The sequence below is a fragment of the Pan troglodytes genome, chromosome 13 (genome assembly GCF_028858775.2).
Source record: "Pan troglodytes isolate AG18354 chromosome 13, NHGRI_mPanTro3-v2.0_pri, whole genome shotgun sequence".
In the NCBI taxonomy this organism is placed as follows: Eukaryota; Metazoa; Chordata; class Mammalia; order Primates; family Hominidae; genus Pan; species Pan troglodytes.
In genome coordinates this window covers 112812926-112835809 of record NC_072411.2, presented here as the reverse complement: position 1 = coordinate 112835809, position 22884 = coordinate 112812926, and the positions used below count along the sequence as shown (strand labels likewise).

General features: G+C 35.0%; 1 protein-coding gene across 5 annotated transcripts in view; it reads right to left on the bottom strand.

Moving 5' to 3' along the window:
• Positions 1 to 22884, bottom strand: part of CPS1 (carbamoyl-phosphate synthase 1) — a 201593-nt gene that overhangs the window by 92647 nt on the left and 86062 nt on the right. For all 5 annotated transcript variants that reach the window (XM_063790722.1, XM_063790723.1, XM_063790724.1 and 2 more), the window contains 5 exons: positions 13060 to 13169; positions 9986 to 10130; positions 8968 to 9057; positions 6711 to 6767; positions 3476 to 3568 (listed from right to left, as the gene is read on the bottom strand). In XM_063790722.1, coding sequence (XP_063646792.1) covers positions 3476 to 3568; positions 6711 to 6767; positions 8968 to 9057; positions 9986 to 10130; positions 13060 to 13169 — 495 coding nt within the window. The remainder of the gene's footprint in view (positions 1 to 3475; positions 3569 to 6710; positions 6768 to 8967; positions 9058 to 9985; positions 10131 to 13059; positions 13170 to 22884) is intronic.

The window sequence follows — 22884 nt, the reverse complement described above, 5'->3', positions numbered from 1 at the left end:
GACTCAGTACTAATTTCTAGGAACCCAAAATCCTTGTCTCTCATTTTCACGTGACAGGAGCCGGAATACCAGATAATATCAATGTGTGTTTTCTCTGAGTCTTACATGTTACTGATCAGACTGTTTTACTCTTTTAATAACTTTTTTTAAAGCCTTTAAAAACTCTCACGCTGGAACTCTTCCTTATGAAATGTCCTCTATACTCCTTCTGATTGGTGCTGTATCACAACATGAATCATTTCCCAGATGAACAGGTGTCAGGAAGGGCATGGGAACATCCTTTCTAAAGACTCTCAATGACAAGGTTTTGTCACAGGAGCGGGTAGGATACCCATACAAGCAGAGTCAGTTTCCAGTCTATTCACATATTCACATATTTTACCATTTCTGATTTAAAATTCTTCAATCCTTACTCTGCATATGTAAAAGGTATAAGGAGTGAAACAATGTAAACTTATTTGAATATTATCACATGGTAGTATAAGGATGGTTACTAATAGTATAACTGTTAGTTGCGTAACTATTATTTCTACTATGTTGAAAGGCAGTATGGGATGATGTTTTCTGAGAAGTAGACACTAGACCAAGCCTTCCTATGTATAATCCTATGGCCATTCACACTGAGAAAGGTATTTAATCTCTCTACACCCTAGTTTCTTCATCAGTAAATGAGTTCCTAATAATACCCATCTCATATAATTACACTGAAGATGGAATAAATTAATCAGTGTAAAGCATTGAGAAGAAACCTAGCAGATAATAAGTACTCAATAGATCGTGCCTATTTTTTATTAATAAGACTTACAGTTATTAGTAATAATGATAATTTTATTATATTAATAATGGAGGTCATAGAACCATAAGAAACACTGATTAAAGGATTTGAAGGGAAAATAAGAATGTGCAATTTCTTTACCACCAACTCTAACTACCATTTACTGGCTTTGTATATTCCTTTATTTATTCATTATTTGTTGACCATGTACTATGTGAAAGGTACTATGGGCAGTGCTGGGGATTCAAATAAGTAAACCATGGCCTCTCCTCTCAAAGAGCCAACCAAGACAAGTGAAAGAGACAATCCTTTCAAAGAGTTAAATGCAATTTGATCCTTGTTATACTGAAGCTATTTATTAAATGACATGGGATCCAAAGGTGAGATGAGTCATGGAAGCTTCACAAAGGAACAATGAGCTGACTCTTGAAACTGACTTCTTCAGGCGAGAAGGGGAAGGAGAAAGCATGGGAAAAGATTTCTAGGTAGAGAAGTAGACATATTCAGACCTTGTAAGATACAGGCCAAATAGAAAATTGGTTCACAGGGAGTCTTGAAGAGGTTTCTTGAATTCATGGAACAGAAATCTAGAAATTGAGCTTTTTAAAGCTTTTCCGTCAAACTCCCATCAAAATGGAAAGAAAAATAGCATGAGGTTAGCCACAGAGACTCTGGAGTCACTTGAATTCAAATTGACACTAAACTTGGGCAAGTTACGTTTGATTTTAAATAGACTTACTTGCTAAGCCTCAGTTTCTTCATCTATGACATGGAGTTTTTATGAAAATTAACTGAGTGTTCAAAAAAGCTTGGTTGTTATTATTTTCCTTGAAGACCAGAGCTGCCACATTGAATGGACCACGATAATTATGAAATATCATGGGCAAAAAAGTGTATGTTATATCTAGAAATAAAATGTTGTGGTGAATACATCTATTTAAAATCAAATTTTGCGTCCACATGTACATTTTCTACTCCTTCCTTTCTAAGAATTTCAATCGCCTTTGTCAAAATAACACTCACTTTCTACTTGGATAAAGTGGAGTTTCTCTGAGAAATTCCATTGCCACACTGGTGATGGAAGAGAAGTTTGTAGCCATCTCTGCTATAGTAAAAATAAACCCCAAGGTAGAACCAGCCAATAACTATGATGCCACATAGGCTTCCACAGGGCTAAATTCTCCACATGTAAAGCCCCACGGTAACCAAATACATAGTCCTAGGAAAGAGAAGCTCTATTTTTAACTCCCATTGTATGTAGTAAAAACAGAAGGTAGCAATTCTTCCTTTAAGTTTCAAAGCGGATCAAAAACTTTTCTTTAAAAAAATTTCATAGCAGTATCCCATAAACATCTCAGATATCAAATGACATAATCACTATGCTCAACCTAACTAGTTGAAATCCTTAGCTGAGAAAGTAAGGTGATCTTTTACCTGACCACATTCAGCCCCTCTTTCTCCCATTTGTATAAGCCGCCAAGGTTGCCATATCTGTTCTTGCTACTACTGCTCAGTTCAGGCTCTCATGAGTTTTGTTCTGATAAGTTACAATAACCTTCTAGTTGCTTACTCTTTTATTCAGCTTTACTTTGCTCCAAAATGACACCAAATGAGTTGACAATAGTTTCTGGAAGTGCTGATTAGCCAATGATATGAAACCTTCTAGACCTAGCTTCAGTCAGTCCATCTCCATTCATCCTTGCCCAAGTGTGTAAACCAATAGGTGTGAACCCCTTGGTTCAGCCATCCCAAACTGTGTGTAACTCTTCAAATATACTATGTTGTTCTGTACCTCTATGCCTCTTGGCAAGCCATTCCTTCTGCCTGAAACAAAGTTCTCCTGGTTCTTCATCTACCTTACTGTTACTACCTGCTCTTTGTGTCTCAAAACAGGACTCACATTTCTACAGGGCCTTCTCTGATCCACCTATCCCATTTCAATGCTGCCCCATGCATGCCCTTGCAGCATGCTATGAACACTCCAAGAACAGCATTTATCACAGGATTCTGCACATGGTGATTTACTTGCTTGTTTGTTCCACCAGGCTCTATGCTCCCCAAGGACAGAGACTGTAGCTCAAGAAACTCACTCACACCTACATTAGTAGATATTCAATCAAAACCAATGGACTTCTTTCTAAAATGTATTCTTTACCTTTTTATAAATGTATACTAAAGATATTTCACTTTAGGGTGACTCAGTCATCATTACGAACATTAATTTTGAAACAAAGCTATAACACAATAAATCTTTAGTGTATGAATAAATATTTTTCCTGCACAAAATGCCCCCAGATTCTGATTACTGTGCCTGATTTCTGTAAAATTCTCTTGGCTCTCTGGCAGGTTACTAGCTCTGACTCCTCATCATCACTGGACCTATCTTTGGCAATTCAGTGCTTCTTTTATTTTACATTGTTAAAATCCTAAGCTGAAGAATCAGAATAGGTGGAAGGAACACTAAATTTAGTAAAAATCCTCTAAATTGGGGCATGAAGTTTCCCATGTAAGCCTGTAAGTAAAACCAGCTTTAAATGCACTGATTTTGTAATGTGTATTTTAGCTGCTATGAGATCCCTTTTTACCCCTCAACACTGGTGCCTCTGGAAGATAAACTCTGCCTAAATAAAGATTTTGATATTTCAAGAAGGTCTAAATGGGATCAAATAAAACTACAAAATATAAAGGAAAACCCCTCACCTTGGTTGAAACCTCAGCAATCAAATTCTGTTTATTTGGATCCACAAAATCCACAGGCTGACCTTCAAATTCAATCTTCCCAAGCATGGTACCCTATCAAATTTAAAAAATTAGACAGTTAAAAGGAAGCAACAATAAAGGTGTTGACAAGATAAACTCACAGGGACTTAAAACAGCTGCTGCAAGACTTAGATGTCTTTATAACTACTCGTAACCATCAGTGGAAGATCTTCATCTTCTCAAACTGAAAAGATTAAGCAATTTGCACATACATTTTGGGAAATACTCTTGGAAATACAATTAGTTCTTCTAGGGCTGACACCATTGCCTGATGAAGGCAAAGTCAAAAGGCATCAGAATTCAGGTCTCCAGGCTCCAGGCTGATGCAAATCAGGATATTTAGTAAACTTACACTACTCAGCTATATGACCTAAAGACATTTCATGAGAGAAATGGACAAAAAAAATCTATTGAGACAATAAGGAATCTAAAAATCACAAAAAAAGCAGGAATTCATTCATTATGATAGTAATATTAATTCACAAAGAAGATTAAATGCAACATAAGTCATAAACTTCTAGAATTTGAAATGAAAATATTCACTGTTTAGGCATGTTCATATCCAAGTGTTCCTATGGGCCTGAATTGAAAGAATGTTCAACCCTCTGTAAAGTTTTCACAAACTATCCTTGCTAGCTTGAACATGACAATGTCACCTTTTTTCAGCTGTATCTTGAGATTTACTTATTTGTTAGTAAGTCTGCTTTGAACTACTTAGAAAAATGGCATGCTATATTTAGTAATCAAGATTCTATTGAGGGGTAAAAATTCAAAATAATTCATTGATATGCCCTTCTCTGATGAAATTATTGCATTGAAGGAAATAGAAGGAAGCCTTCATTTCCCTTTTAAATGTATTCCTTGAAGGAGAAGTCACTTGGGGGTAAGTGAGAGTAGAAAGTACCTATGTGTCATGCAAGCATGATGGTTATTTCAGTGCTGTTATTAAATTCAGAGTGCTGCCTCTAAGTCTGGGAACACTACCTAAAAACCACCTTTCACTTCCATAGTAGATTACTACATTTCATGGTGGCCTGTATTTACTTTTAGAATCCAAGTCGCATAACCCCTTGTCTATATTTATGGATCCCTAATTTTGAAAATTGGTTTTTAGTTCTCCTTCCCCTTTTCTTAAAACATGCTGAATGAAATACGATCTTACTTTTCAAATTAAGGTTAATAGAAGTGAAAGCCATAATATACATTTTTAATATGAACCACCATCACTGATAAAGAAATATGAGGCAATACTATTTTGTCTGTGCCAATCTATTCTGCCAATTTTGAAAACCTAACTGCCTATGATAAAAGGAGGGCTCGTTTCAACCTAACATGTCACATGAAAGACAAGTGTGGTCTTGTAAAGTTTTCCTGAATCATTAGGCCTGACTATATTTTATTCAACCTGCCAATTCTGCCATCTGAATTGATTTTCCCAACTGTATTCCCTTCCCGCCCTCATAGCCTCGTCATTGTTTACTGCTCACACACATCATTAGGCTGAGAGAACACAAGAATCTCCCTGGGATATATAATTTCACTAACACCTATTCTCAGGAAAATCATGGTAGAGTGAATAAAATCAGAGGTGGGATAGAATGATGGCGTAAACTCTCACTGTCTTCCTTCTGGTCATGGATATTTGGCCATGTTTTTATTTTCAAAGCTGTTTTTTCCTTCTGTTTACAGAAAGCCTGTGTCTATATATATATATATATATATATATATATATGTCTATATATATATGTCTATATATATGTCTATATATATGTCTATATATGTCTATATATGTCTATATATGTCTATATGTGTCTATATGTCTATATATGTCTATATATGTCTATGTCTATATATATGTCTATATATGTCTATATATGTCTATATATGTCTATATATATGTTTATATATGTCTATATATATGTCTATATATATGTCTATATATATGTCTATATATATGTCTATATATGTCTATATATATGTCTATATATATGTCTATATATATATGTCATGTATATATCCTAACAAGAAATCTACAAAACATTTTTTGAAGACTCCTTTTCCTATATGTACTTTTTTTTTTTTTTTTTGAGACAGGGTCCTGTAGTCACCCAGGTTGGAGTGCGGTGGCATGATCTCAGCTCACTGCAACTTCCGCCTCCCGGGTTCAAGTGATTCTTCTGCCTCAGCCTCCTAAGTAGCTGGGATTACAGGTGTGCACCACTATACCTGGCTAATTTTTGTATATTTAGTAGAGATGGCTTTCACCACGTTGGCTAGGCTGGTCTCAAACTCCTGACCTCAAGTGATCTGTTTGCCTCAGCCTCCCAAAGTGCTGGGATTACAGGCATGAGCCACTGCACCCAGCCCACATGTGTAGTTTCAAATTGTATCATTTATCTTTTTATTTTTATGTAATTATATTTAGTAAGAAAACTTAAGTTGCATTTGGGGAATTTAGTTAACATTAGTGAAGTAATGTTTCTTTCAGATTTGGAATATGGAAATTTCAAGTAAAATAATAATAAACTCAACAAGCAGATGGTGATGAGATATTCTCAGAGGAGGGGTCAGATGTTGTAGCAATCAGACTTCATTGAAAGCAAAAGATAACCTTCCCTTTTATCACCTTGGTTATTGATATGGTCTCAACAAAGACTATATAATTGAAGTAATGCATGCAAGGCTTATTTGGCACATTCATGAAAGATAATGCATTAATTTTACAAATAACTCTTTCACAAGGACAAAACAAATAACAGTAACAATGCTGTACACTTCCTGGAGTGTATTTTTCAGCATGTAGGTTTTCACTTCAGGCAAAATTGTTATGCAATTTGTTACCTTCTCCACTCGTTTCACTAAAGTTCTATCACATGAGCTGAATTATAAATGCCTTGACTTGTTGGTATAATGAACACATAGTGGGCACTCAATAAGCTGCCAGGTGAATGAATCTCAAGTCCATTCAGTTAAAAACATACCAATCAAGTATTCAATCTTGAAAATTACAGTGAAAATAGTAAAACAAAATAACAGAGACCCAGATAGCAGAAGCTGGCCAGATTCACTCCTTTACATATTAATGGATCCCTTAGGCACTGAGGGAAACAACACACACACACACACACCCCCCCCCCCGAAGAAACATAGATTTGGCTAAAGATGATGATTATACCTTATCCCGAATTATTTTAGTCAGCATTCTTGTGTCCACTCCATAAATTGCAGGAACCTATAAGAAAAAAATTGTAGTGACAGTGAAATTGGAGGAGATTAAATCCAGCATATTGTTTTCAAGTTACAAACTTGGCCTCATCTATCTTCTTGAGCAGTAAATAATTTCTCCACTCTTTCTTTTCTCTGACCCAGGGTGACTGTGTTGTCAGAACACGGTAAATTGTTGCTACAGTTAGGCATAGGACTCTTAATACCCAGGTTCTTTCTCAGAGTAAAAAAATGAGAAATTCTGAACATCAATCTTCTGCTACACTTCTATTGCTTTTAACCCAGGATGTTAAGTAAGTTAAATCACATTGGTGAACTTCATAAGCAATAATATGCAAATCCATGTTTTGAGCCAAATGTTCCTGGCACAGAGTAGGCATTCAACACATTTTTCTGAAGGGCCATGTTGAGTAGTCATGTTGTACTAAAACATGATCATCCTATTAGTCCATCAGGCAGGACCACCATTTGTTTTAAGGTTCTTTGACTACGTTGGATAGAGACACATGTGGTATAATGAAAGAGTAATGAGTTAGGAATCAAGAAAACAGGTTCTATCCCACGGGAGGCTTTTTACTAAAATAAGATTTTTTAAAAAGAGGTTAAAAAATGAAAACATGTTCTAGTTTTTTTTTCTTCCACTAATTATCTGAGAAATGTTTAAGCAATGTATTTGTTCTCACCGGTAAATTGAAGGAGGTGAACTGGTTATTATCTTGGATTCTTTTCTACTCTACATGTCTGTGATCATGGAAGAAGGTTCAAAGCACATTTAAAAAACGAACTTACAAGCCGTTGGTTAGGCTTACACTAAAACTATTAGTTCTGACATAGAAAAGCTATGAGAACAAGTGTCCTAAATAACAAAAAGGAAAAGGAAAGCTTGGGTTGTGGGGGGCTGGGGGGAGAGAAGTGTCTCCCAAATGACGATTACAGAAATTAGCTGCCTGGATAAGGAAGATAAATTCAGATAATAGTTGAGAAGAAAATGGCTATGGCCCAGGATATGATATGGATGCCTTCTTCTCCCTTTTAAAATTTAGAAAGAATGAGATCTAAAGAGCCAGGATCAAGATTTTTTTTATTTTTCAGAAAGCAGCAATGTTTAGCCCCCATAGATAGACACTCATTGGAGAGGCAGCACTTTCGTAGAATAAAATTCTGTCGATTACAGGCCCAGCAGTTGAACAAAAAGCAGCTACAGCAACACTGGAGATGAAGTTAATTGAAGCAGGTCCATTAACTTAAGTATTTCTAACATCCAAAGAAGGCAAATGCTCTTATTTCATTAGAAATTAATATTTATGGCTGGGCGCGGTGGCTCATGTGAGCCTGTAATCCCAGCACTTTGGGAGGCCGAGTCGGGTGGATCACATGAAGTTAGGAGTTTGAGACCAGCCTGGCCAACATGGTGAAACCCCGTCTCTACTAAAAATACAAAAAATTAGCCGGGCATGGTGGCAGGCTCCTGTACTCCCAGCTACTGGGGAGGCTGAAGCAGGTGAATCGCTTGAACCCTGGAGGTGGAGGTTGCAGTGAGCTGAGATTGCCCCATTGCACTCCAGCCTGGGCAACAAGAGTGAAAGTCCATCTCAAAAAAAAGAAAAGAAATTAATATTTAAACTAAAAGTGTAAGATAGTTTTATAACCCTTTTCTGACATTATTAATATGTCAAATGAAATTATATATAATTACATGTCATAATGTTGAAGCCCAGCGAGACTTGACGGTAATCTGCTTACACTCATAAGAATGAGAGATGATGCAAGTATTGCATAGAATGATTATGTGACCTGCACAAAGTTACACAACCAGTTAACAGTAGAGCTGGTACTAGAACACTAGAACCCATGAAGCAAGTTCCATTACTACATTCTAGATAAAACGGTGAAGGAGAGTAAAAGACTCAATTGCTAAAGAGAAGAGAAAATGCTAAAATTTTATCTTACCCCTCCCTTCCCAAATGTGAAGTGCTACCAAGCATGTATGAGTGCCACCTAGTGGATAAACTGAAAATATGTGCTCATCAGCATTTAAGGAGGAATTCAGACATTTCAGCCTTTATGTAGTAAGAGAAGGAATCCCTCTCTGAAATGCAAAGATCCCAAACTACATGATCTTCCTCTGTCTGCTTGGCACTTCTGAATCTACAGGCACCTTCTCAACCTTCCTTAGGTGATGATGGATGCCCTATTACATTTCTTACCTTTTCTTCCTGTAGCCATTGCCCTAAACTCTTAGTAGCCAGCCAGTGGTTGTAGTCTTTACTATAATCCAGCACCAGCAAACCTGCAACCTAGAAAGACAGACAGTCATTTTAAAGAGGTTATCACAAGATATTATCCAACTCTTGTGAGTCAATTTGCATTTGTTTTTAAGTTTTATGATATCCACTGACATGAGACTTAGGATTTTTAAAAACAAGAGGCAAAAAAAAAAATCAATGCCCTTCTTTTAAAATATGTAATTGTTGCATTAATTATCCTGAGAGGGAGCAGGCTTACCTGGCTTGGTAAATCCTGAGACTAAACTAGGTCCCCCTTCTGACATGCATGGCATTTATCAAGAATTTAATTAATAATTACTGGCTTAATGCACATGATGAACAAAATCATTTTTAATTTATACTTAAAGCGGAGAAAAAATTGATGGGAAATTGTGAGAAATAGTGAAAACTAAGTTAAATGATCAGTTGAAGTCATTCAAAAATGGAATGGTGAAAAAATAGTATTGAATTTGGAATATAAATTTTTGAATTGTTTATATGATATATATTCCTAAGAGAGTATCCAAAATTACCTTGTTTAGGAAATCTTAATATGTTTACTTTTAGACTGGCATAAAAGCTATCTTTAAATCATCCCCTAGAGGCTAAGATTAAAAAGCAAATAACTGATACAGAATTCATTACCAAATTCCTTTTAAAAGGTGATTCTTCCCCAATCCTTTTATAGCATAGTTGTTATTTGAACTTATAACATTTTTTTCAAGTTAAGCCAAGTTTCATCCAACGCATTAAAATTCAAAGTGCCCTGAGAAATGAAACTCAAAATACTGTCAAGTTAAAGATTATTCTCATGTACCTAGGAATAAGATTGAATACATGAGCTTAATGATTTGTACTACCGTATTGAGGAAGAAAGTTTGGCCATCCTAATTCTTAAGAATAAGTCAACTATACTCCCTCAAATTGAGACTTTTTAAATGGCCACCACGGGTACTACCTTGATTCCATTAGACTCCAAATATTTGCTAAGTCCCAGTTCATCCAGAGCAGTAGTATCAGGAGCTCCACCATTCCCAATAATAGGGTTGGCCATTGTGAGAATCTGTCCTTTGTAGGCAGGGTCAGTAATAGCTTCTGGGTACCTGGGTAAACATGCCAAAAAATTATCAGCAAATAATGTATGTAACTACAAAGCTATAATCTGCATACATGCTCTGAATTATTTAACCCTTGAAAATGAGAAGAATCCAACAAGAATGTCTCTAGATTTTAACGTACCTGGGGAAATGTTATGACAGAATATAAAAATTTATACCATGATGTCATTGATATAAAGAAAAACCAACTCATGAGTACCAAGGTATATTTCCATATAAGTTTTATTCCTTCAATTTCTTTAAATTTTTAAATTTCTTTAAAAATCCCTTTCTAGCATCTTAATTTTTAAAATATCCCTGCTCTATTTAAGGTTTGCAGATACTCTAAAGATTTCCCTGGCCTACCAGATATCATTGAGCCCAAACTGATATTTACTGTTGAGGGCTGCCAGTTTCAGCAAGATAGTAACCATCGAAAAATTGAAAAGTTTTTCTTGATATTTTTTAGGATACTGAAGAGTATCCTGATTGTGTTAGTGGTGGTTGCATGAGTACACATGATTATTAAAATTCAATGAATATTTAGAATAAGTGAGTTAATTTATATGAAAGAATAACTCAATAAAGTTGATTTTTAAAATATTTTAATTTTAGAAAGAAGCATATAAGTTTGAAAGTTATTATCTGCTTAGAAAAAAATTCATCTCACAGACTTGACTTGAGGGATTTCTGACTTCTAAGTTAAAAGATGCCAACTAACTATTTTAAAGTACTGATATGGAATTACGGAGGAATGCAGGAGGGCTATATTTTTAAGTTTGGGTGAGAGGAAAAATACAAATATATCGTGTGTGTGTGTGTGTGTGTGCATATACATATCGTGTGTATATACACACACACACATATTTCTTATTCTTAAGAAGAAGAAACGTTATTCCCATGAATACCAGGAGCTATCTACACTTTTTCCATGCACTGGAATACACTGCAATTGAGGTTTCTTTCCTGCTCTCTTCCATGTCTACTTTCTGCAAAATGAGTTAAGCTAAATCCTTTTTTGTGGATTACAACTGAAAGTGAATTTAGGTGCTCAGGGGCACAGAATCAACTACTTTGAAACCAACAAAGTTTAACGCAGGCAGTAGTCAACATAAATTCTTCAACACCATCCAGACTAACGCCTACCAGAACTAACTTTGTCAATAAAATACATAGTCTTTCAGCTCTGCAATCCCTAAGGTGACTCGAGGGCTGTGGTGTTTTTCCGCAGCTTCCATCAGCTAATTTCTCAGATGTCTCTTATCTGTCAGGAACTGATAATTTTTTAACCAAGGCTTGCCCACAATATAAATGCATTGCTTAAAGATGAAAAACAAAATAACCCCTTTAATTATCAACCACCTTACTGAGTGAGGCACGTAATGAATGAAAGAAGCATTTCTCAATGGAAAATAGTGTCTATGGACTAATCTTATAGATGAATACCTTTTCCTACATCAAAAAAACTTTAATTAATTTGATTTTACTTCTCTTTCTTCTTTCTTTCCATAAAAGAACTTACCATTCCCTTTAAACATATGCTTACAATACTCTTCAGTAAATGAATAAATATACTTTGTTTTAGAGAACTACAGTGTTGGGAGCAAATTAATCCATCAGCTCCTGTTTGACTTTTGTGATGTGACAAGATTTATTACCTGTAATCTATCACAGAGAAGAAAACTCTAGTGCCCTCCATCATGCTGATCTATATTAAACAGTTGTTTGTTGGCAGGTATATTAACACAGCTAGTAATTAGTGCTGTCGAAAAGCTTAAATAATTGCCTGGTGAAGCAAAACTTTGCAAACAGGTTTCATACACTGTAATTTAATGTTCTCACCACTGGAACTATTTAAAAACCCATCTAATATTCTTCATTTCACACAGGGAGGCAAGAGTTTAAGAAAGAATATAAATTAATAATATAATGGAAGTTTGGTCAATTAGTATCTTCAGTATCAGTGAACCTAATGCCCCCTTGTCTTTATGAGACTAACTTGAATTTCTCTAAAGAATTTATCAAATATTTCATAGAATACTAGTTGGATTGAATCTGTATTGGAAACCCCTTCAATCAATCTAGTCATGTTTTTAAGACACATAATTGTTTAAATCCCCAGCTGTAAATTAGTATTTAATCCAACCCTCTCACTTCTTATATGAAGAAACTAGAACTCAAAAAGCTTAAGTGATGTTCCCAATATTATATAATTAGTTATCCTTAGAATTGAGACTAGAACTTCAGCCTCATGATTCCCAGGTGAACAAACATTTATTAACTAGGTAAAAGCAGCCACTTAATTTCTGTAGCAACTCTCATTTTCATTGCTGTACATGTTAGCAGGTCTTAAATACTAAGGCAGGTCACAGTTGATAATTACTGAAAATATTAGATCTACACAGATGCTCCCTCACTGATTAAAGATAATAAATGTATCTGTTATTTCAACTTTCTTACTAGAGTGCAAAATTATATAAAATACCCAAGGACTTTCTAATCTCCTTATAGTATTTCATATTAGATGTGCAAAATTGATTCTTTCCTAATGAAATGGCACTAGAATATACTATCTATTCTTTTCCTTGCTCCGATTTTCACCTTAATCAGACCCATACCTCCCCTTACAGAAACCATTTGGTAATCTCACATAACCTGTGTCCTCACAATCTAAGTTTCTAGAATTCATTTTGTTCTTTTTATCCAGGGGACCACCAGTGTGCCCATGTTGTCTTCCATTTACAGTAGCAGGAAGTTCATGTCTAACTTTCTTTCAAGGACGGCTGCAGTAGGCTATGCACAAGGCATGGTGCAACTTCAGGACAATACGTAGTCTTACTATGATGCAGTGATTTCAACTTACCACCATGAGTGAGATCTTCCAGTTATTTCTCTACATAGAGGAAAAATAAAGCCTTGGAAAAGCATTACTCACCCTCCCAGGCCAGTATTAAAAACCACTTCACCAGCAACAGAGGATGGATGGCCAAAGGAGTAACCTTTCATCTTAGTTCCATCTTCCAGGACAATGTGTGCTGTCTGTGCCTGAAGAAACAGTTGCATGAATCTTAGCAGAATACATAATACAAAACACACAAAAATATTCCAAAGGTAAAATACACAGACATATTAAATAAAGGCACAGTATATTTAATGAAACCATAATGCCCAGATTTCCAGTTGCTTTCCTATTACTTGTCACTTTTCTTCAAATATATAGCTCTTGTAACTGGCAGATGTTTTGTTTTGTTTTCTTGGAAGAGGAACTGAAGCATGCAGATACATTGTCTATTCTAAGTTTACTTGTAGAGTTGTTAACAAGCCAGAAATACTTCACTTTAGCTGAAATGTTATGTATCTATCTTTTCCCCTTTATCATTCCCTAGCTTTGCTCAAGAATAGCTTTAAGGAAAGTTCATGAGTTTGCAAAAACATTGTGAATTGTACCATACGGCTCATCATCACTCTGAGATTTAGAGCCAGAAGGAATCTTCAAGATTATCTATCAAACTGTGTTCCGCAGAGCTCTTGTGTTTGATGGAGTTGTCCCAAGGGTTGCCCTTTCCATGCCAGAATTATGTTCATGAAGAAACTGAAACTTTATCACTCTCTTAATGCTGACACAAAACCAAGCACTGTGGAACATTCTAGAAGTATATTGTATTTTGCTTTTTATTAGAGTTAATTATATCCATGTCTACTTCCTTCTCTATACTATGGCATTCGGAATTTGATAACTTTGCCATAATAATCTTTGAGCCAGTGTCTACCAAATTCTTAGCTAAGAAGAGGGACAACTGGAAAAACATTTAAGAAGCAGACATCATCTACTCCTTATAAATACTCTAAATTCTGTTGTTGAAACCATTTAAATCTAACTCTCAATTTCCGTAAAATTCAAGGGAGAGAGAAACGTTTTCAACTACACCTTAGGAGACAAAATACAGATTCTCTAAGAAACTCTATAGGACAAACTAATTAGAATGTGGTTTTTAAAAATTAAAGTATAAAGAAAAACATATCTGCAATAATTGAGTAAATTAGAATCATAAATTGATATTTGATTATACTAAGTAATTTTTTAAGATTGATCTTCTTAGGATTGTAGTTACATTTTTAAGTTGTTGCCTTTTAAAAGATATACACTGTAATATTCAAGGATAAAACAGTACGATATCTGAGATTTGCTTCAAAGTAATCAGCAGTCAGGGGGATAGACAGGCATATAGAGAAAAGAAGTCTGGCCATGAGTGGAATTTCCTGAAGTAAGGGAGATCATTGTGCTATTCTTTCTGCAAGATTTAAGAGTAGTCATCGAAGACAAAAAAAAAATACTAATTCTTCATTTTACTTCCCTTACAGTTTTAGGACTGAGGCCAAAGTGCCTAATCCTTTTAAATCTTGCCACCCCACCTCCACTCCCATTACACATACACACACACACACACACACACACACACACACACACATACACACACACACAAACTTTAGTAGGGAGCAGGAACTCCATAAATGATTTCTAGACCTTTGTTTCTATGTTCCTCTTGCTTTATAACATGCACTCAATTTTTCAAATGTTAAAATGAAGAAAGCCCGTTATTTTTCTATAATAATTCTCTCTTTAGAAATAAGATGCCTCTTTTAGATCCAAAGCACCCAAGTCTCTTGTCATTAGAACAATTGTGTTCTGCAATGTAAAATAATGTCTTGATTACCTTTAAACCAATATACTATATTCCGACGTCTTGTTTATGTGTGAGTGTGTATACCTATTAACTTACATTTACACACAAAACTGTTAGTGTTTCCCATTAAAATTGATAGGATATGTTTAAGATGTTCCTCTCAACAGATAATTTTATTAGTTTTTTTTAAATCAGAGGTACGAGATGTGAATTTCAAGTTTGTATTTCTGAGAAAGATTGAACAATGTACTCTACTGCACATTTTATGTGTGTTTGTATGTGTGTGAGTGAGCATATGCGTGTGTTCCTGGGCAAGATTAACCATAAATATTTTGTCCTTTACTAGGCTTATCAAATTATCTTTGAATTAAAGATTTATCTATTTCCTTCAACCCAGTGTTTGAAATCTCAAGCTTGACACTTTAAATAGTTGGAGTTTGTCTTCACTAAATTTACAAATACTTTAGAATTACTCAGCACAAAGGAAACCACAATAATTTATTTATTTATTATTTATTATGAGTGAAACCAGACTTCTATGGAAGAGATGATCTTAATACAGAAGTCTGAATTCTGCTTCTGTATCCAGGAAATCAACTTCGCATGTTTCTTCTGATAATGTGCTATTCTGATTCTAAATTTTGTTTTAATTTGCCAGTTTTTGTCTAATTACAATTCAAGACAGAAGTTGAAGATTTTAGAAAGTAAGAGTGATAGTATTCAGTGTATTTCTAAAGATTATCATAAGCTATTCAAATATCTCTGCTAATGGGTCTGAATAGAAGTGTGTTTATTAGGAAAACTCCCCAGGTAACTCTGATGTGTTTTATTAGGTGAAACCTCTCGTCTAAGTAATGAAAATTTGCCATCGAAAAATATTTTCTACTGGAAATAGTTTTTTTGTTCTTGAGGAAATCGTGTGTAAACCTCCATGCTTTTACAAAATGAAAAGAAAAAGAAAAAAATTTAGATAATATGTAACTTTGATAGAACCTAAACCAACTGTATTTAGTTGGCAAAATTTGAGTGTAGACTGTAAATTTCAATAGTTTTCTACATATCAGTTTATCTGTGCTACTCTGAGACATGCTTGCTTAAAATATTACCTTTGTTTATATTTTTATTTTGCTTTTCTCTATTCTCATCTGAGAATTTCAAATTATCCCATATCTGGGTTAGATGCTTTCTAATCATTTTAAAGAAGGGTAAAAATTAGCATAAGAAAATCAACACTTGTGAGCCTATTCCTACAATTCTGTTTGGTATTTTTCTCACTCCCTTCATGAAACTAGTTTTCTATTTTGCTTTCCATCTCTGTAGTTGAAGAGACATTTGCTATTGCCTGAAATAGTCCCTGAGATTGTGTTCAATATGTCTTTTTGCTGCTTTAATTATATTTTTGGTTCTTTTGGCAGTTTTTATAGATCTTCCAATCCTCTTTCCCACTACACATTATATTGTTACAAAGCCTCTGTTTACTGCCTAAAGTACTCTCTATATATCTCCTAACTACACTGGCCCCTGATGAATTTAAAATGATGAGTGCCAATTGACTTATCTATGAATTGATGGACAAACACTGAACAAAGAGCTATTATTTGGAATCCTTTCTTCTAACTAACAGTTCCCCAAATGTTATTTCATTCCAAGGAGTATAAAAGAAATCACCTTGTTACCATCATAAGATATTTTAGTATCCTCAGTCCTAGTTGACAGAGGTCCACAGGCTAGGAATTAGATTATAACATTTAAGTATAATTTAAGTGCCTACTGCCAGAGCACATCTTACTTTGAAAAGGGGAAGTACAAAGGAAATCTTAATGAAAAGAAGAGTGTATTCTTGTAGAATGTCAGGAAAAGTAACCAAAGGATTATATAAATGTGAGTTCTATAAAATAATGGACCTTATCATGACGTGATCCCTATGTGTTTAATAAAAATGTATATGCCAATAAGACCATTTAGACATTCAAGTCTCAGACACTGAACTCCTACCAGGTGTCAAGCACCTTGCTAGGCTCTGTAGATAAATGGATGAATGTCTCCAGTCTTCTCGTTTAGTAAAAGGCTAGATAAGGGAATGGATTACAAAACAGAGAAAACTTCAATAAGGATATCACTGAGGCGTCACTGAAATACGTGGAAATACAAAGATAAATATTTTTCCCTTGAGAGATTAAGCTTTAACCAAAGAATTTGCCCTTTCTTTTCCACTGATGTTTTAAGCAATAAAAATTAAAATTTCAATAAAAAAACTTGCCCAATTTTGTATTTAAAATCCAAAATTTAAAGATTCCTTCCTCTTGGCTTAGATGTCATTTTCTCGGAGAGGTCTACCTTGATGGCCTCATTTAAAATTACAGTATGTTCCCCAGCCCTCTTTCTCCTTGGTCTGCTCTTTCTTCATAATACTCATTACCTTTTAACATACCATCTAGTGATTTATTTATTATCTATTTCATCACATTAGAAAGTGAACTTCATGCAGGCAGAGTATTGGGTCTGCTTCTTTCACTAGTGCACCTCCAGCCTATACCAGCAGCTAGCACAGAGTAGACAAGTCACTAAGCTTTGTTCACACTTTAGTGAAATTACTTTAGTCAGATAATCAACTGAGTATTTAGCAGAATATTTCTAAATGATTAAATAGTGAATTTGATAAGAGAGGAAAAGTTATAATAGAAAAAAAAAAGCATATGCTCTTCTACCCCACACCCATCCTCCTGATTATTTCTTTTAATTCTGAAAATATTAAACAGTAATTTTTTCATCTTACACTGCATATAATTTTTTATTTTAACCATGTTTCAAATTCTTAATTCACTTATTTTATTATTGGTGGAACTTATCTAAAATGTAGATATCTAACGCAACGTTTTTTCTAGCAGTGGTTAGTCTTACGAATATTTTAAAACCTTAAATATTAAGTTTCTTGGAGTCTCAACCTCTCTCCCTTTGTCATAGTTTCCTAGTGTATCTTGGAGTCACAACTGTCAAGTCACATCTGGTCCTACAGGCTAGTTATTTAAATAATACTCCAATTAAAAATAGTTCTACCTCATCACATAGTATCTAATAATAATAATGGCTCTAACTAATAAATAGTTACCTATTTGTTTTTAGAATTAACTTCACACTATATGAAATTGCATGGCCACCCAAGACAAAAATCCCATCATCACCTACTATTGCCTCCTACTTGTTCTGCCTGCCTCCAGTCTCTCCTTACTTCTAGCTGTCCTATGAAATATAGTTAAGGCTTTCTTAAACACTAATTGGGTGACACCATTCCCCAAATTCCTCAATTCACATTCAAAGTCCTCTCATCTGGCTCGCTCTCTGTATGGAATACCTTAGATTCCCCACCTCTCTTTGTCAGTCCTTTGTGCATAAATGTCTTCCTCGTTGCCTTTTACATCCTGGTACTGCTTCCTAGTACCCATGGTATGTACTAAATCAGAATTAATCACTGATTTTCTTGTGCTTCCACTGACTGCATTTGGTGTATACTGTTGTGTGTTACCTTTTAATTGCTAAAGGTATTTATCTACCGTACTAGATTTTAACTTCTCAATGTTACATCTCGAAAACACAATGCCTAATTCTATGCTGTATCCCCACTGAAATAGCCCACTGTTGTCCACACAGTAATATTCTCACTACACAGTTGGTGAATGCATAGAAATGTACTTCATTATGTGATACTAGCATGTTACAATGCTGACACTATGGTGTTTTCAAAATAGTTATTTGATGCTCACTGACTTCTGGTCATTTTACTAATTTTCATCTTCTCCTCTTGAAAGCAAAGACAAATATTTCACATAGGTATAGTTCATGCTAAAAGATAGAAGATGAAAGTAAGGAATGAGTTAAGGCTGGGTGGCAATTGCTGCCCAAAAAGTACCCTTAGGCTTTCATCTATCATTCAGGTGTCATATAAGTAATGCCTTCAGAAGAAGACCCAAAAAGGTGATTTCTAAATGTCATTCTTTAGGTTTCCTTATGAATTGTTTCTATCATTAGTATTAATAATTACCTATGTTATGTAGAAATCTAATTCTCCATCACTAGGGAAAAGAATAAAGCTGCATTCAGTATATATAACCCAAACGTTCTCTTTTTCTTCCTTTACTTTTCATCTAAAATGCTTGCCAAATTTTACTGTATGTCAGCAAAAAATTTGTTTGTTTTAATTCACTGATGTGGTCTCATGCTTACAACATTACATTTCTATACCAAACCCCCAACTATGTTATAACTAATAATAATTCTCCCTCTATTGAAAATACTGAGGCTATTATAATTTTATTGTTTTTTGTTGTTGAGATCTATGTATAATCCTGGTACATCTTTGGCATTCAATAAATGTTGGTATAATTAATTTTGGAAATAGTAATTAAAGATAACGTATACTTTACACTTACGCTAGTGTGAGTTCAAATGTTAAAATACCTCCCTTAAAAAAGCTGTAATACTGATATTTGGATAAAGTAAAGCGTTAACATTTCTTAAGCATGTCTGGTAGAAGTAGATTGACCTGTCACCATCCTATTTCTACCTTCTGCCATTACTTTACTGATAACCTATTAAAACATAAACTGGGTTGCATATATAATTATCTATGTTTATTAAAGTCTATATGCAGTTGTACAAATAAGTTGAGAATTTGGATTTGAATAATAAATTTATACTGTTCTGGGAAAGGTATCTTACTTCAAATAGAATTATGAAGCTATGTTGGAAAAGTAAGGTTTGGGAGCATGTTGTGTCACCGAGAACTCCATTCTGGTCAATTCCCTATGACATCCTTAATAACAGTTAACATGAACGTACTGAATACTATCTTTAAAGCCATTAGTGGGTTTTCTCATCTAATCTTCACAAAAAACAATGATGTAGGTAATATTGAAATCTCCATTTTACACTTGAACTAACTGAGCCTCAGAGAAGTAAAGATCATTCTATTAGCAATTGGAGGAGCAGCAGTTTCTGAACCCAGTCTGTTTGACTTATAACCTCTTTCTTTTTCTAAGCTTACTTTTATTTCTGCTTTCCAATTTCGTAAGTGAGGATTAAAAGAAATTTAAGCATGAACTCTATTTAAATTTATTTATAAGAGCCTTAATTCAAAATTGCCATGGATAAGCCACAACAGGCCCAGGTCAACCAAGAACTACCTATCTATAAATCTGTAAATTGTCAAAGTGAAATGTCAAGTCATTAATTACCTGAGTCATTATAATCTGAGGAGAACCAGCAGGTTTTGAGAACAATTTGCACTGATCCTAGGCCCTTGAGTTCTCAAGCACTGAAGATTGTTGGAACCCTAGATGCTGTGATGAATAAGGAGATCCACCTCTCAGTCCCCCCTCCCTTTTCCCCAGTGATGGAGGATTCAATTTCTAGATAACATAGATAATTATTCATATTAATAATGGAAAAACTTGCTGCCCTGCTGTGAGGAGTGAGGTCAGCAAACCATCTCCTGCTGTCAAATTTTTCAGGGTCTATCTCAGCTATAGAGGGCTGCATTGCCCCATGACTTTCCTGGAATACCCCATGACCAGTGTCTAAGTTAGGCCTGGATAGAAAGGTTCAGGCCACATCCAGGAAGTCTGGTGGGCAGCAGCTTCCTATCCCGTTGGCCAAGGCTTTATCAAAACTGCATTACAGTTTAGTTCTCTGTCCAGTTCTACTTCCTGAAGCTTCACAGAGGCTGATCCCTAACAGAGAGCATGCTCCCCAAACATCATCTCAGCATTTGTTTACAGAGAACCTAACTCATGCTAGGCACTTAAACCAAATGATCAGTCAAAGTCCTTATGCCAAAGTTAATGTTACTTCCAAGTTGCCTGATGTTCAAGAGTGGAGGCCACATGTGAACATTCACTTTATTTGAACAACCAAGCACAAGTTTAGCATGCAACTGCCTAAAATAAAATTCATACAGAGAGAAAGAGAGATTTTTCTGTACTTTCTAAAAATCTCATGTTTTTATGAGATTTTGTTTGAATCTCATAAAACAAAGAAATATGTTTAAATTTTTGAACCAATATGTTTAAATTGTGGCTGCAATTAATAACATTATTTCCATCTTTTTGAAATTATGTTTGTATGTTTTTCTTCTCCCACCTATGTAATTATATTCATAAAACATGTAAACATACCCCAAAGAAATAGGCCAAGGATTGTACCTAATATGGATATCAAGAAAAATGCCTTAAGGCTACTTTCCACCAACAGTTTGGCATTTTTTAGTCTGGAGCTTACAGGTATTGTGAATCTGGGAGCCAATCAGGTTATAAAATAAGTGGTGAAAAATTGTGTTCTCTTGTTACTTCATATAAATTTAAAAATTAAAGATTAAATTATTAGTCTCTACGGCCTAGTAATACTAAATGTTTCTTTTGTTAGCAAATTTATTGGAGGAAGATTCATAAGACTGCAGATTTTTTCACACACAATATTTAGAAGGACTAAAACTGAATTTTCCTATGTATATGTAATTGCTCCATGTTTAATCTTACTTTATAATTTTATTTAGTACTCCTATTTCTAAATTAAACTGAATTACAAAAATAGCTATATGATCTCCATTCTTATATTACTTTTATTTTTTATTTATTTATTTATTTTTATTTTTATTTATTTATTTTTTGAGATGAAATCTCTCTGTCGACCAAGCTGGAGTGCAGTGGCACGATCTTGGCTCACTGCAACCTCTGACTCCTAGGTTCAAGCAATTCTCCTGTTTCAGCCTTCCGAGTAGCTGAGATTACAGGCACTTTGTGCCACCACACCCAGCTAATTTTGTATTTTTAGTAGAGATGGGGTTTCACCATGTTGGCCATGCTGGTCTTAAACTCCTGACCTCAAGAGATCCGCCTGCTTTGGCTTTCCAAAGTGCTGGAATTACAGGTGTGAGCCACCACGCCTGGCCCCTTATCCCTATATTACTTTTAAAATGAGCATTCTAGGCCGGGCGCGGTGGCTCACGCCTGTAATCCCAGCACTTTGGGAGGCCAAGGCGGGCGGATCACAAGGTCAGGAGATCGAGACCATCCTGGCTAACACGGTGAAACCCCGTCTCTACTAAAAATACAAAAAAATTAGCCAGGCGTGGTGGCAGGCACCTGTAGTCCCAGCTACTCGGGAGGCTGAGGCAGGAGAATGGCATGAACCCAGGAGGCGGACCTTGCAGTAAGCCGAGATCGCAGCACTGCACTCCAGCCTGGGCAACAGAGTGAGACTCCATCTCAAAAAAAAAAAAAAAAAAAAAAATCATTCTTAACTAAATTTAATGTTGCAATTCTTAATATTTGTAAAGTCTGAGATTTCTTTCACAGGTTATAAGTAATTTTTAATGAAAATGCATTTTTGTGAGGGGGGTTACATACAACTAGAAATTCCAATAAACTCTCAATTGTTTTGGTTTGTCTGCTGTGGATGTTGATATTATTGTTTCACCATTGTCAAACAATATTTCAATGTTCTAATGATGTTACAAAATAGAATACTGCAAGATCTGAAATTTCTCTAAACATCTCATCTCTTTTAGGGGTTTTAAATTTTCCTCACAATTAAAATTCATTGTAAGCCTACATTTATGGATATATTTTCATTTCTTAGTAAGATGATTCATAAACTTTATGGGACCACAAATAAGTGACTGCAATTTTACCCTTTAATACTCTCAGTCTGAGATTCAGTTTAAAAGGGTAGATGTTTCAAAGTGTTTTCCAGAATAAGAATAATGCAACAGCTATTAATGAGAGTCACACAGCTGCATTCCCCTTGAAAAAGGTTTGAACATGTGTCCCCGGTGCTACGCGAAACTGATTTAGAGGGCTTAGTCTTAGGAAGTAACAGTCAAAATTCAAACATAATTTGTAATTTAATCTATAAAAGTTTTTGAAGCAGCCTAGTGTTTATCATTATTGTTAGGTTTTCCTTTGCATTCAGTATTATGTTATTAAAAATCATCTACTCATTGCTCATGTATTGTTTCACAACCCATCAGCATTCTGAACTAATTCTAAGGATATCGATCCTTTACTTCGAACTAGTTTTCT